Source organism: Paroedura picta, chromosome 3, assembly GCF_049243985.1.
Source record: "Paroedura picta isolate Pp20150507F chromosome 3, Ppicta_v3.0, whole genome shotgun sequence".
Lineage (NCBI taxonomy): Eukaryota > Metazoa > Chordata > Lepidosauria > Squamata > Gekkonidae > Paroedura > Paroedura picta.
Genome location: NC_135371.1, coordinates 143,904,901 through 143,920,984, shown reverse-complemented (window position 1 = coordinate 143,920,984; position 16,084 = coordinate 143,904,901). Strand labels below are relative to the sequence as shown.

The window sequence follows — 16,084 nt, the reverse complement described above, 5'->3', positions numbered from 1 at the left end:
TCGTTAAAATTTTGGATCTTTGGACCATGGCTTATGCTATCATGATGAGGCTCTGCTCAGGAGATGGTTTTCACCTCACAAGGGTCGAAAAAATGTGTTTGTGAAGAGCGTTGCAGACCTGGGGAGAAAGGCTTTAAACTAAATCCAATGGGACAGTGAGATATAAATTCAAAATTTAGTTTAATGACAATTATGTAGATGGAAACCTGCAGATTTATAGAGAATGGCACACATGCAGAGAACCATTAACTTACAGATAAATTCAAAAACTGAAACCTAGGGATACACAAATGAAAGATTGCAATGTCTTTATATTAGGCATATGCCTAATATTCGGACTGTTTTGGGTTCGGAAGGACCTGATTTGAACCGTTAAAGGGCCATCCAAATCAGCTGATTCGGATCTGTCTTTAACCGAAGTGCTTTGGTCTCTGAAGCGCTTCAGCCATTAAAGTCAATGGTGCCTTTGACTTTAATAGGGAATTTAATGTTTTTACCGTCTTTGGCCCTGGGGGGGGGGGTTGAATTAGAGGCTCCAAACTTTCAGTGTAGCTTCCTGAGCATCTGCTCTGACTTCCCTCCAAGTTTCAAAAAGATTCAATCTTTTTGAAATATAATGATGGTAGGGTAGGGCTCCCAAAGAGGGTGCCCCCATCCTACCACCATTATATTCAATGATGAGGGGGAAAAATTCTCATATTCATTGGGTATAATGGAAGTAGGATGGGGAGCCCCTAGAATTGGACCCCCTGGTCCAATCTGCTTGAAACTTGCGGGGGGGGGGGAGTCAGAGAAGAGGTTATTGAAGCTACCCTGAAAGTTTGGAGCCTCTAACTCAAACCCCCACCCCAGTCACGGCGATGGCAAAAAACTGAACGCTGCCAAAGCAGGGGATGGACTCTGTCACTCTCAGGTCTAGCATGCAGATGCCACCCTCCAGGCAGTAGATGATGGAAATAAACAGGAATTGAAGCTCATCTTCAAACAGAAGGCAGTTCCCATTCCTCCGAGTGAAAACTGGAGACCCACTGAAGTCTGCACAGAGCTCACCTGAGTTCCCCTGGAGAGGAAAGGGGGTGCTTGTCGGAGGGGGTAGTGTCACATGGACACCCTCCTCCTCAGCAGGATCAGCACATGCACCTACCCTAATTTTCCCCAGTGGAGGAGCTCAGGGTGGCCTAAGCATTCCATAGTTCAATTTGGTTTAGAGTTTAAATTGAGCCAAATTAGTTTCTCAAGAGCACATGCTCCAGACAACCATCAACAACTACTTTTTGGATGCGGTTTTCTAACCAATTCCCTTCCCTCTCCACCAAACTATATGAAAATCCAGTCTGCAGTCCTACATTTTACTCATCAGAGCATCGTGGGGATCCTTGTCAAAAGCCTTATTGAAACCCAGGTAAACAACATCCACTGAGTTTCCATGATCTAGTAAGCCCGTTACTCAGTCAAAGAAGGAAATCAGATTGGTCTTGCAGGAGCTGTTGAAGCCAAATCTGTGCTGAATTCCCTGGATTGGCAAATTGTCCTTCAGATCACCCCCTTTAAAGTCTGCTCTGTTATCTTCCCTGCAACTGAGGTCAGGCTCACTGACCTGTAGTTTCCCAGGTCATCTCTCTTCTTTGAAGACTGGGATAACATTCATTCTCCAGTTTTCTGGCACATCTCCAGTCCTCCAAGTGGTCCTTAATATGATGGACCAGCATTCCGCAAGCTCTTCAGAAAGTTCTTTGAGCACTAAATGTGTAACTTACCTTAAGTTCCTATTGTGTTCATACATTGACATGACTTTTAAGTTTCAAAACCGACATTAGGATAGGAGAGACAAACTAGCAAAATGTTTTTAACCTGGCATGTACCATTCTTATCTGTTGAGATGTGTTGAGATAATTGCACATGGACACAAGTCAAAGCTACCCAGTTTCCCCCCCCCCCCAACAATCTTGTGGATGAGACAGTTTCTTTTTAAGATAGTCAAGTAAATGACTCATATTAATGATGGCCGCTTTCCATTGTCAGAAACAGCTTGAGCTGCAGAACCAAACTACTGAAAGGATTTTATTTATTTATTTATTTAGATTTATATACCGCCCTCCCCGAAGGCTCATACTGGAATACTACTGCAACAAAATACTGGTGGGGTATCACTTTTGAATTATTTATGATGCAATGTACACACTTACCAATATACTAATTAGCAAATCAAGAGAGATATGCTATAGGTATTTTCCTGATGGAGCAGTTCAGAAATGTGACTCTCATAATCTGAACTATGCAGGAGATTGCAGGAAGTGACTGCCTGATTTTGCCAGCGTGTTGTAGAACAAGCTAGCAATCCTAGTCTTTTGATCCTGGTTCTTGAAGTGCCTGTGTATAAATGTAAATTGCAGAACCTTTTAATATGTTAAGGCCAGGCTTTCTCAGCCAGGGTTTCATGATGGCCATGGAAGGGTGGGAGTTAATGTATCAGGTGATATGACCATATATGATCATGTTGACCCCTCAATGGCCTAGAAGGGGATGGTCCCAAGCCATATAAATCCTTTCTGGCCAAGGCTCATTTCACATGATAACGTCTTGAGTCCAGAGAGGTAAGTACTCTCAGTTTAACTGTGGTGTGTTTGTGTATCTAAGATGGATAGCCTGCTGCAGTCCTGTTTCTGGTGTTGTCGGCTGGAGATGACTAAACAGCCCTGTCCCAGCCCTATTTCTTGCATTGGGGTGGGAGCAACAGAGCGGCATAGGCCTGCCCTGTCCGTATCTGCCATTGGGATGTGGAAGGGGGTGGGGATGACAAATGCCTTTCATCAAAGCATGTAATTTCCCATATTGAGGAGGCCCGTGCATTGATGTTTGGCATCCAGAGCTGCCATGTGAGCCTATGAGCCAGTACCTTGTGGTCGTTTCTTCTCAGGAAAGGAATTGGGGGAGGGAGTGGCAGCACATTGTGCTGCCTAGACAGAGGGAGAGAGGCAGCTCCTGAACACAGGGAAGGCAGGTGGGTGGGAAGGTTTGTTCCTTGGGGAAGGGTGGCAGATCTCTCACTCAGCCTCATTGCTCTACCCTTCCCTGCCAATGGTCTTCCTCTCACCTAGGGTGGCCCCAAACACCCTCCCCACCCTGCCTTATCCCCTGCTCCTTCCTTCCTCTCCCCACTGCTTCCTCCCCCCCCCACTGTCGACCTTCCTCTCAGAATGCCGCCACTCTTCCACCCCACCTCGCCAGAGGACTACACATCCTTGAAGACTTCCATTGCTATTTCACATCAATATATGTAGATGATCCATATAAGACTGCAGAAACCAAAGATACCATTTATTAACCAAGCAGAGAAAGTTCTGTCAAATCAATTTTGGACATAACTATAAAGGAAAGAATCAGATTTTTATTGCCTTCTGTTTGCTGTCTTTGGGAGCGATATGTTGTGTCTTAATAATGATTGATCCAGTGGCTGCATGAATCCTTCCCATATAAGCACATGAAGTGTGCAAATTTTGCTTCCTTGACTTGCGTTTGAATAGACTATAGATCGTCACACATCATTGTATTTCATGGTCGCTGAATTACTTATCTGTACTGTTACGGTAACTGGATCAGAGACTGTTTTTTTTAAATCTTCCACTTGTAATAAAAAAATCTATGCTCTGATGCAACTCATATAAATATAATAATTGGTGGTGGAGATCTGGGCCTAATGTGTCTGCTAGAAACTGTTATGGCTCCTTCAGTTGGCAATTGAAGTGGACAGGGAGTGTAGCCAACCATGACCACCACTGTAGGGAATGCCTCCACTGGCATTTTCCTCTCTACTATGATGCTGGGAAACACTCAAAGACACATAGAATCAACCAGTATAAGAGTCATAAGCTAGGATGAAAGACACTTTCAATATCAATATGTGGTGTGCTGGGGTGGGTTTTGATGCTGATATATCTGTATAAAGTCACCTTTCCCATTATTATGGGAAATAATGGCACTTTCTCATTATTATTTAAAGTAACAGCTGGTTTCTGTACCCCTAAATCAGGGTTCTCCCATGTGGGCACCATGGCACCTATGAACCCCTTTCCTGGAGCCTGTCATTTTTTAAAATAACCTGAACGGGGTCTGGTGGGAATTTTGTCCAGCAGGCTATCTGACAGGCCATTGGACATCTGATTAGCTGCAGATTATTGCCACCATAACACAAGGATCTTCACTCTATGACTGAAGATAAGCTGTGTGTATACAAGAAAAAAAGAGCCTCTTGTGGCGCAGAGTGGTAAGGCAGCCGCCTGAAAGCTTTGCCCATGAGGTTGGGGGTTCAATCCCAGCAGCCGGCTCAAGGTTGACTCAGCCTTCCATCCTTCCGAGGTCGGTAAAATGAGTACCCAGCTTGCTGGGGGGTAAACGGTAATGACTGGGGAAGGCACTGGCAAACCACCCCGTATTGAGTCTGCCATGAAAACGCTAGAGGGCGTCACCCCAAGGGTCAGACATGACTCGGTGCTTGCACAGGGGATACCTTTACCTTTACCTTTTATACAAGAAAAAGTTTATTTGTCTGTTAAACAGAACTTCTGGCTAAAATGTTGAATTATTAATAACCTCACTTCCTGAGATTTTGTGGCTGGAACCATCTCCTGTGGTAGCCATTTTGTAGTTGTGCCCATTATCCAGTGTCAGAATTCCAAAGGGGCTGGAAGGCTAAAAAAAACTGTTAGATATCCCTTCTTTGAAGTTCTTAAGCCAGCTTGATGTAGTGGTTAGGAGCACTGACTTCTAATCTGGTGAGCTCACCACAACACTGATAGAGCTGTTCGGACTGAGCAGTAATGTCAGGGCTCTCTCAGCCTCACCTACCTCACAGGATGCATGTGGTGGGGAGAGGAAAGGGAAGGCAATTGTAAGCCACTTTGAGACTCTTTGTAGAGAAAAGTGGCATATAAGAACCAACTGTTCTTCTAATTGGGAGAAAGATCTCGTTTCTTGAGAGCCTTTGTTGCCTTGAGTTAGGATTTATCTCTCCTGTTATCATTCTCTAAGATGGATGTTGCTAAGTTATACTTTCATATGTTCTCCTAAATCTGAGAGTTGTGTGTATGCTCACATACATTAAGCATACTTCCCCCTTATTCCACCTTCCATAGATCTAATATTGGACTTCATGGTGGAGGGGGCCTTAACAGATCTTATGAAGTACACCAGCATGCAACAAGTATGGTTTGTAGTTACATACTACTCAGGTTTTGGATGTCTCTTGCAGTACAGGCACAAATATAATTGGTAGTGGTGATCAGGGTAAAATATGTATGTTAGAAACTGATACCAAAGTTGCACCTCATACTATAATCCCAACAGCTCAGTTGACACCTTGGGATTCTCCAGAAACCCTGCCCATGCCAATCCAATTTTCCTGGATACATGAAAATAGTTCACATCCTTGTTTCCTCCTGAGTTCTGTCAAATGCAGGTGGCTCCGAAGTCTTAGAGTCAGCTACAACTGTGTCTTCTCCATTGGTCTCTATGCATTTCTTCACAGTCTTCAGAATTATCTGTAACCTTCTGTCCAGTGCCAGAAGGTGTGGTTCTGTCAGCACAGGGGTGAGGGGGTCCTGAAGCAAGGACTCCCGCATAACATCACTGAGTCGGTAGTCTGGCTCAGCTAAGAGTTGCAGCCGTAATAATGTTGTCTTCCTTATTCTGGATGGAAAAAAAGACCTGAATTAACAAAAAATAATTGTCTTCCTGGCCTAGACCCTCAAAGGTAGAAGGATGCAAAAGGGGCATTTGTGTGACCAGTGTTTAATTTTTAATTATGGGGAGGAAGGGGCTATATCTCAAATCTTTAAGTCCAACCCTCTGATCTGCGAAACACTTCCTTTTCCAGATATCTGGGGGTTGGTTATATATGTGCAATAGTTGGCACTCACATGACAGTAGCTTCCTAAGCTTAAATAGCAAAACAGGTAATTGGGATGGGTGCAGGAATGCTGAGAAGCTCACAACCTCAGCATGATGCTTCATCAGGTGTCCCCTGCTGAATTCAAAAGATGATTTCTTCCAGGGCAACCCATAATAGTGTAAAGGAAGGCGTCTGGAATAAACACCTTTTCCCTTGATGATGAAGACCTGCTAATTGTAGACAATTACTGTAGACCTCCTTTGTTTCATACCCACCCACTTAGACTTTTTTCCTATGTTACTGTGAGAATAACATTGCATTCTGAACCTGTTTTTAGGTACCATCTTTTTTTCATCTGTGTCTTGGATTTGAGAACATGTTTTGCTAATATACTGCCCATATGCTGAAGGTAGATGATTGAAGCCATGGGGTGGAGGGGTCCTGTCTAGCCTGAATATTGGGGGGGGGGGGATTGAAGTGCAGGGTGCTAAAGTGTGCAGATCTGCCTGCAGGAAAGACATATTGTTGAAACACTCTTCAAAAAACATGATTAGGGTTTGTTTAGCAGCTGGTGAATAACATAATACAAAACTAATCCAGTAATATACATGTACAGGACTAAGTAGACTAGAAGAGAGGCTGTTTAGGTTGGGTGGTAGTGGTGAAACAGCTTTTGCTGGACCTAACGTTGCTCTTTTATTCATATCTGTCCTTGAAAGCTCAGGGATGCATCTCATACTTAAATTAGGGGGTGGTTGTGGGCACTCCATGTGGTGAACAACTGTGTATGTTCAGGCTTATCCGCCCCCCCACCCCTGCTGTGGCTTTTCTTCAAATCAGTGGAGTTGCATGCAGCCAACTGAGTAGTGGGGACGATCCACATTATAGGTTCAGAATTTCTTTTGCCAACACCACCTGTGGGCATGGATCCAGATCTACTGTTTCCATCCTTGGACACAACACTTGGCCTTCAACTTTCTTACCTGGCAGGTAGTCTGTGTGTGTGCTAAGGAAGAGGGAAATTGCATTCTACAGACAGTTCTTGTGCCTATGGAAGTGCTAGCCTGAATCTAAGCCACTGACTGTAAAACTGCCAGGTAGGGATAGTGCTTGGGATCTACATGCTGTACTCTATTTCTTTAATGAATGCCAAATAGCTCTGCTAGCACTGTTATTTCAGTACTCAGCATTCCTTCCCCCCCATGTTAAGGACTGGTTAATTCATATAAAATAGCAAACCCAAGACATAACATGTTGAAACGTTACCCTTCTCAAAGCGTAATATTGGCTCCTAAAACACCCCCACTGTTTCTGGAGGGAGGCAAGGGCTCAGACTAAGTGAGTCATATATCCCAGAGAAAGTTGCCTGTCTGCTTCTGTTGCCATCTTCTTCAAGCAGGGAAAGACCTATTTGTTTCATCTGGTGTTCCCTCAGTGATCCCTCCTCCCTGCCAGCTTATGCATGCACATTTGCAGCCTGATGAGAAGTCTACTTTCCCCTTCCCCTCCAGACATGTTATTACTGTGCATTGGCTTGGCAGCCAACCATGTAAATAGGGAGCACTTCAATCAGCGTGCAATTATAAACAAAACACTATGCCATGTAATTATTCATGATACCGCAAAGAACCATCTTGCCTACTGTGCAGATGCAAAGTCCTGCTAAGCTGTGTCAGCACAGCTTCTGCACAGGTGCAAAGCTGTTTGACAGCCATCCAAGTCAAAGAGTGGACAGAGGAAAAGATCAAACGGCCGCATTTGAAGTGGTCAGCCATGAGTTGTTAGCCCACTGACTTTCCAGGGCTGGGATTCGGTCCATCAGTGGCTGCACTCCTTTCTCTGGAACCAGACACAGAGGGTGGCAGTGGGGGAGGAGTTGTCACGTCCCTATCAACTCCCCTATGGAGTTCCACAGGGAGTGGTCCTCTTTCCTGCACTGATTAACATCTTTATGTGCCCTCTGGCCCAGTTGACCTGAAGCTATGGTCTGGACTATCACCAATATGCAGAAGACACCCAGCTCTAGCTCCTAATGGATGGCTGCCCTGAATCCCGACAGGATATACTTGCCAGACATTTGGAAGCCGTAGATGGATGATTTGAGCACAGTCACCTGAAACTTAACCTCTCCAAGTTGGAGGTCCTATAGCTGGGTAGGAAGGTGTCAGATCAGGAAGAGCTTTTACCCATCCTGGCCAGGGTGTAACTTAACATCTCACTCTCTGCTGGGAATCTGGGTGTGATCCTGGATACCTCTTTAGCAATGGAAGTTCAGATCATTGGAATAGCCCACACAGCGTTTTTCCACCTGTGCCAGGTGAGGACTCTAGTGCCCTAGCTGTCTTTGGACTGCTTGGCCACAGCGATCCATGCAACAGTCATCTCCAGGTTCATTTCTGTAATGCAGCTGCTAGGGTCCTCACCGCTAAGGCAGCTGCACTGGTTGACAGTTGCCGCCTGGATCAAGTTCAAGGTTTTGGTATAACCATTAAGGCTATTTGTGGTCTCAGCCCCACCATTCTAAAGACTGCCTACCTCCTTATGCCCAGGGTACTTCACTCAGTGGGTGTGAACTTGTTGAAAAGTTCTGGCCTGAAGGAGGTTGGCCTGGCCTTGACCAGGGCCTTTTCAGTCCTGGCCCTGGCCTGGTGGAATGAGCTCCCAGGAGAGCTGAGGGCCCCGAAGGAACTGTCACAGTTCTGCAGGGCCTGCAAAACAGCTCTTCCTCCAGGTCTTTGGTTGAGACCAGGGCAAATAAGATCTAGGGCCCCTTCCATAGTTAACCAGTACATAGGGTTGCTCCCCATTAATCCCCAAGGCGAAATGTGGCCTGTTGAGCAGATAGGGGAGAGAGATAATACCTCTGCTGGGATATGCTGAAGTAAATGGTTTGATTGTTTTACGGTTAAGAGGATTTTATTGTGGGATTTTATGACTGTTACCTGCCAGGAGCCTTCTTGTACAAGACTGGGGGGGTTATAAGTCAAATAATAAACAAACAAACATTTGGCTCCCAGATGATCATGGCTGTTGGCTGTGAAGTAGTGGCATTTCTAGTTACAACCAGATTTTTAAAGTAGTTCAGGACACTGTGGTCCCAATCCATAACCACCCAACAGTCAGCATATACCATTTTCTGGCTTCTAATTACTGTTCCCCCAGACTCATAGTTACCACCTGCTTTCTAGTCTGCATTTGCAACCAAGAGATATGGAGATTTGCTTAAAAAAAACAACAGCTGACATTCTCTGCATGCTTTGTTTTTCGATGTACACATTTTGTGTAGACAAAATTTTGTCAATTTCTGATAAAATGGAATGTACACAGTCCTAGTCCAGGCCTCAGTCTCTCTTGGAAACACAAAAAGCTGTTTATTTGGACTTTCTGGAGTGAAGCCTTTAGGAGTGTGAGATTTCAGCATGTATTTTGTTCTGATTTTGACTGTACCAAATATCTTACACAAAAACAGAAAGTAACACAGTATTCATGTTCTTAGAAATAGCTTCTCTCCTCTACTTGTTCAGGGGACAAATGTGTTCTTCTATATTTATGCTTGATTTCTCCAATGGGTATATTGCGAGCCCCACCTTGACTGCATTTAATACACTGGAAAGGGGTGGATGGAAATCAATCTTTGTGGCTGGGAGAAGTTTATTATTTTAGGCTACATGTGAGCAAGAGTCAATTTAAATCACTCAGACTTGGAGTTCATGGAAAAGATTTATTGGCTAGCCTCTAATTATAAACTAGACACTTAACAAGGTGTGAATAATTGTGTTTGAAAGTCAACTTGGAGGCTCACTATAACTACAGCCAGAGATGATGCGACAGACATCTGGCAGCAGAGAAAAGCAGAGAGCAGGGAAAGATGATGGAGTAAAAAGAAGAAGAAGCCCAGACGATGAATAACCCTTACCGTACCTTTTTAAATGTCCAGCTCTTGATTTATATGAATGAGTAAAGGAGAATCTTGAAGGAGGTTCCAGGTAGTAGTATTTATAACTCTGCCCCTTCCATATGCTTCCAGAGGAAAGAAAAATAACTGATGATATTCAGGTTTTTTCTTTCCCTTAGAAGATTAAAATCTGAATGTTCTTGATGGGGAGCAGAAGCAATATCTCCTTTCTTTTAAACTGGGCTTTCTGGCCAGTTCCAGAAGGGTTTTTGGCAATTTCGTGATAATTAAATAATGTTTAATATTTAATTATTTTTAATAAACTTTTAGCCCATCACTCCCATAAAACAGCTCATGGTGGGTTACAAACAATCATTTCTCACTAAGAACAATAAAAAAATGAACTTAAAAAAATTGGTCATGTTGATCCCCCCCCCCCCAGAATGCCCAATGAAGAGTCTGGAGGGGGGTGGGAAGGGGAGGGACCCTGGCCATACAAATCCTCGCTGGCCGAGGATCATCGTACATGGCATCAACTGGAGTCCAGAGAAGTAAGTACTCTCATTGTAACTTAACTGCAGGGGAGGGGGGGGGCTGACTTGTTTCTGCAGGCTTCCCTTGGTGAAGAAGACCAAACTGGTAGCCAGCCCAGATTGCAGAGACGGTTGGATGGATAATCTGCTGGTGGTAGAAAATAATCTATTTTGGACTGAGTCAGGATTCTAGGCTGGTGGGTGGTGGGTGGGATGCAATCAAGGGAAGTGTGGACTCCAAAAATCCAGAATTCAGACTTGCCATTGGAGGTGGCTGCTCCATCACTATTCATTCTGAGCAGGCCCCTGCTGTGACTTCTGACAGTGCAGATGGCTGCAATCACATGAGACCTGTGCAGACTGTGTAATCCACATGATGGGAGATGTGCTTTTTGTGCTGTTAATTGCGTCTGCACAAAAATGTTCCTATCTGGATGTATTCTTAGTATTGCGATGGGCATCAGTTGTAATGAAGCCCCGTGGGTCAGGTAATCTGGGGATGCCCTATGGCCATGTGCACAGAAACATGACTGGGGTCAGCTCACCTGGTAGGATCTAATCTTTCTCTTGTCTGATCTTGTAGTTTTACCATTAGGAGAGCAGAAGCTCGGCCTTCACTCTGCAAGGCTAAGATTTCTACGAGCTACCAATATGATTCTTCAGACTGCCTGATGTAGTGTCAGGCACTACCTGCCAGTCACTCACTCTCTGCCATCACTGCTTCGTCCCCACAACAGAGAAATGGAAACTTAAAAGATGGATTTACTTTTGATCAGTTCCATTCCCAAGCGCACATCACTCATGCTTCCTCACTGTAGTGCAAGATCAGAACCTACTGAGATCTACAAATGCAAGGGCACTCTTTCATCTCACATGATTGCTCTCTTTAAGCATTTGAAAGGTTGTCACTTGGGAGGAGGGCAGGGAGCAGTTCCTGTTGACAGCAGAGGACAGGAGCCACAGTAATGGGTTTAAACTAAGGGCCATTCCGCACGGGGATCCATGTTGCAAATTGTTTGTGGGACGAAAAATCGCCATTTTAAATAGTGGAATTCGTCGTTATGCATACCTGCCTTTGTAGTGGAATCCAGTTGCGTTTCTATCGTTTCCCACAGGGTTCCGGTCTCGGCAAAAATCGCTAGCCAGGAAGCGCTATTGCTGAGCTCGTCCCTCCCCTGGCCATCAAGCAGCCAATGGGCGGCCGTTATCATGCTCCCAAACAGCCCCTTTCCCTTTAAGGAAGGTTTAAAAAAAACACACACACACACACAAGTTGCAACGAATCTGCGTTGATTCGTTGCAACGGAGAGACCCATCCAGCTAGCAGGTGGTGTTTGAGCTGCCGTTTCATCGTTGCCACGCTCCCCCCCGAGTGAAAAAAAAAATCCCCCCCCTCACGGGCGCGATTTCCAGCCAAAAACAGTGTGAAAAATAAAGGGAAAATAAACCAGCAAACGGGCTTCTGTATTGCTTGTGCTTAGTGACTTTAAACAGAGGGACTGCAGCCGGGGAAGCCTCACTGGGTAAACGAAGGCTTGCCGGTGCGTTGATCTCCGCTCGCTCGGAGAAAAAAAAATGGTGATCGCTTCGCCGGAAGATCAGAGGAGAGAGCCAGGGGGAGGGACTTTGCAGAAACCGCAACAATGGTAATGCACAGAACTTTCCCGCTAGTGTTGCAGATTGGTTGCGGGAGTGTAGCGCTTTCCGGAGGGTGAATCCACTTTTTGGGATTTCCCTGAAAGCGCTACAACGAAGCGCTTTTTGCGGATCGGTTTCAGGAGTGTTGCAGATTGTCAATGACGTTGTGCATAACGGCAAAACTGTAGCGATTTCAATTAGTAACCATTGTGCTATTTTGGACGAATGCGGAACGGCCTAAGTGTTCCTGACCTAAATTGGCTTGTGCATGCCTGAGAATTAGGTTCCCACCACAGACCCTGCAACACATGTCTTATCCCACAGAGCTGTGAGGGGCTTGAAGGAAACGTAGGCCCTCAGAACAACATGAACTTACAGGCAGCATTGTATGAGTGGAGCCAGTATGGAGATTTCATCATGGGAGTGTTTCCCAAATCTATAACAACAAGAAACAATTGTAAACACAAATAGAAAGGTACACCAACAATTCAGAAAAGGTACTTCAGGAGTTATCACAGGTCAACTGAATCAGGGACATCTTGGCAGAGAGTTATCATGTGGCTGTGTTTGGATGCTGTGACACAGTTTACTAATGTAACAAGATTAACTTTTGCTTTTATACTCCTACTGTTATGATGGTCAGTTCTTAGTCTGACGAAGAGTGTTTGCACTCAAAAGCTCACGCCTTCAATAAATCTTTGTTGGTCTTAAAGGTGCTACTGGACTCTGATTTTATCGTGCTACTTCAGACCAACACATCTACTCATTTGAATCTATCTGAAAAGGTGTTTCAGAAGTCATCAGAGGTCAACGGAATCAGTGATTGACAACATATATGATTTGACTGCATGGATGGTACCTGAGACTACCAACACAAAATATAGATAGAAATATATAAAAGGGAATATAAGCTAGAATGGAACAGGTCTCTCCTCCTTGACACAAGGAAGGTTCATCCACTCCCCTTGATCTATACTTGTTCCCCAGTCAAATTATAGATCTTACTGTATCACAAACAAAAATGAATTGGGTTGGATGTTAAGAATCAATAGCTTCATGTGGAACGCTCCCCTAGTCACTGAGTAGTCCGTGGGGTGGTGATGTTAGGCTTGGCTCACTTTCACAGTCTGTCTACTGAATCATCTCAGGGAAACATGGCAGATCATGCCACTTATCCTGTCTCTGCCAGTCCCTGATAAAAGAAACAAATCCATCAAAACCCTGTTCTGTGAATGTGTGCAAGCTTGTTCCATTTTATCTCAATGGACTGCCATTGAGATGTTTTAGCACAGTGGTCCCCAACCCCCGATCCGGAGACTGGTGCCGCAGATCAGTTGGTACCGGTCCGCGACTCCTCCTCCTTCCTGGTTGCTGCCTCGGGGGCTGCCCTACTACTCAGCTACCGGCTCACCTTTGGTGCTCTCCGGCGGCCACCATGGCTGGGGCTCCCCCTCAGCATGGCACTGCGCAGCTGCTGCTGGCAGCGCCCCCCAGCAGACGGCGGGAAAGCAAGTGGAGCAGGGACTCAGGCGGCAGTGATGTCCCTTGGCAAAAGACTACCCCCCGTACGGGCCTCAGTAAAACTGTCAAGCATTGACCGGTCCCCGGTGATAAAAAGGTTGGGGACCACTGTTTTAGCAGAAAGTATAAAGAAATATCTAAATATATTTTTTTCATATTACATAGTTTATGGAGGACTTGTAATAAAGAATTTCTCACTATGTGCTAAGTTGTTAAAGAATCCTGGGAACATGCACAGAATTCTCCATTAGAGATCTTGATTTCCTCTATACAATTACAATTCACAGAATTCTGTGGTCAAAATAAACTACAGATTTCAATCCTTGTGATGCCTGACAACAATACATAGATTTTAGTAGAACTTTTAGCCCAAGTAAACATTCTCTAAATCTGTTTCTGCTTATCTGGTAGCATATTAATGTGATTCAGGGAAAAGCATGCCTTCAAAATTCCCTAATTCTTGTAATCAATTCCCAGGGTCTAAAGACAGTTGAGTAAGTGCCATACCCTCTTGCATTGTCCAGATGAAGCAAAAAACCATCATCCCCAAACTCTGTGAACATCTCATAATGATGACGGTCCATGTTGCCTTTCAAAAGAGAGAATGAAATTCAATAGTGGTGCCTGAATATGAATCCAATCCGATTTACTTGGGGTTTTTGTCATAAGACATGCAATAGTTAAGATATATCAGTAGCAATAGATTAGAATACAACAATGAAGATAGTTAACAACTTTTATCTGGACACATGAACTTATCAAAATGCTCCGCTACAAGCTTTTACGTTCCATAGTATTCTTTCCAAAGACTGGATATTCAGAACACAGCTGCACAATTGTGGGGTTGAGGGTTAGAGTTGTTGTTGTTATTGTTATTATTATTATTATACTTCTTACCTGCCGCTATCAGCAAGCCATCTTGCAGCAGGTTACACAATAAACTCCCACATAAATACAATGAATAACCACCATTAAAATCTAAACCCTGGTGGCAAAAACCTATCCTCCCATTCCCACAACAACTAGCCCCCTCTTGGTTCACCCTGGAGGGATTCTATGGATGCTGGCGGTCTACCACAAAGTGATGGACTGGCCTGATGCAGTCTCTCCTGGACGGGCCCATCCGATCTTCCATGCCCTAGCCTCAACCATAGGCTTAGTGGAAGAGTCCCCGCAGGGCCCTCAGCTCTTCTGGGAGCTCATTCCACCAAGTTGGGGCCAGGACCAAAAAGGCCCTGGCCCTGGTTGAGGCCAGATGAGCTTCCTGAGGGCCAAGGACCACCAACAAGCCAGTATCCACAGAGCGTAAAGCCCTGTGTGGGGGCATAGGGTGAAAGGTGGTCCCTCAGATATGTGGGGCCCAGACCATAAAGGGCCTTAAAGGTCAAAAACAGAAACTTGAACCTGATCCAGATTGCAACTGGTAACCAAAGCTGTTGCCTCAGCACAGGCTGGATATAGGCCCTCCAAGATGTTCCTGTGAGGACCTTAGCATGAGAACACACATGCCTTATTCTCACTCAGACCACTAGTCTATCAAAGTCTCTCCAGGATCTCAGGCTTCCCATCACCTACTACCTAATCCCTTCAACTGGAGATGCTGGGGATTTAGACAAGAACTCTGTGCAAGCAAAATAGATGTCCTACCACTGAACCATCCATGCCCATGAAGTTCAATGAATAAATTTGGACCAGCATTCTCTCTAAGCCTGACTTTCCATTTCAGGGTGGTGTCAGGACAGAATGGGGGGAAAACCTCATGTATGCTGCTCTGACCTTCTTGGATTAGAATGCAGTAGGCTGATGCTGTTATTAAAGTGCTGTTGAATATGCCACTATCTTCATTCAGCTATGTTATGTTTTGGAGGGTCCTTGTGTTTTCCGTGGTGTGAAGATGTTGTACTTGTGTTGACAAGCTGCTACAGATGGCATGTTGTGTGTTGACCTCAAGGCACATAGAGGAGTACATGTGAAAAGCTGTCGCCCGCCCATGTGCGATCATCAGCTCATGGACATGTAGCCCATATGTAGGCTTTGTCTTTTGGGCATCCCTTTGAGTGCTAGTGTTATGGTCTCCTAGCACTTGACTATGGAACATCAGTTGCCCCCTCCTAGCCCACATGAATTAGATATTGGTAGTAGGGTCGGATTAGGTTTTGCCAACTGTGTTTTTTTTGTTTGTTTATTGGTGGATGTCTTTTTTTTAATGGGGTTTTTATCTGGGTTTTATGATGGACTATTGTAACCTGCCACAAGCCAGCTTCAGGAGTGGTGGGAAATAAATAAATATAACAACAACAACAACAACAAGAGTCCTGCTGCATTTTTTTTAACATTCCTGGTCCCCGGCAGAGCCTATATACCTGAAATCTGTGCTCAGAAGTTGGTGAGCATTCTGGAGTAAGGCTAGCATGCCGAGGCCTGCTTCTCCTACTAGCACACTGACTTCAATACAACAGAATGTAATCTAAAGAGAGCTTTAATCTTCTGGCTCTATACCATGTGCTTTAACATTTATCATGTCTCTATTGTCAAATAGTCCTCCAAGACTATGGGCTAAAATGTCTCCTTTTGCTCTTGTTTCTGTCAGTGTTGAGAGTGTGGTCAAGC

The 16,084-nt window shown here is 44.7% G+C and overlaps 1 protein-coding gene across 1 annotated transcript in view; it reads right to left on the bottom strand.

Moving 5' to 3' along the window:
- Positions 1 to 3,297: 3,297 nt before the first annotated feature.
- Positions 3,298 to 16,084, bottom strand: part of FAM20A (FAM20A golgi associated secretory pathway pseudokinase) — a 58,654-nt gene continuing 45,867 nt past the window's right edge. The window contains exons 9-11 of the mRNA XM_077328356.1: positions 13,982 to 14,063; positions 12,330 to 12,389; positions 3,298 to 5,685 (exon numbers count right to left, since the gene is read on the bottom strand). Of these exons, the coding sequence (XP_077184471.1) occupies positions 5,418 to 5,685; positions 12,330 to 12,389; positions 13,982 to 14,063 (410 nt within the window). The 3' untranslated portion in view covers positions 3,298 to 5,417. The remainder of the gene's footprint in view (positions 5,686 to 12,329; positions 12,390 to 13,981; positions 14,064 to 16,084) is intronic.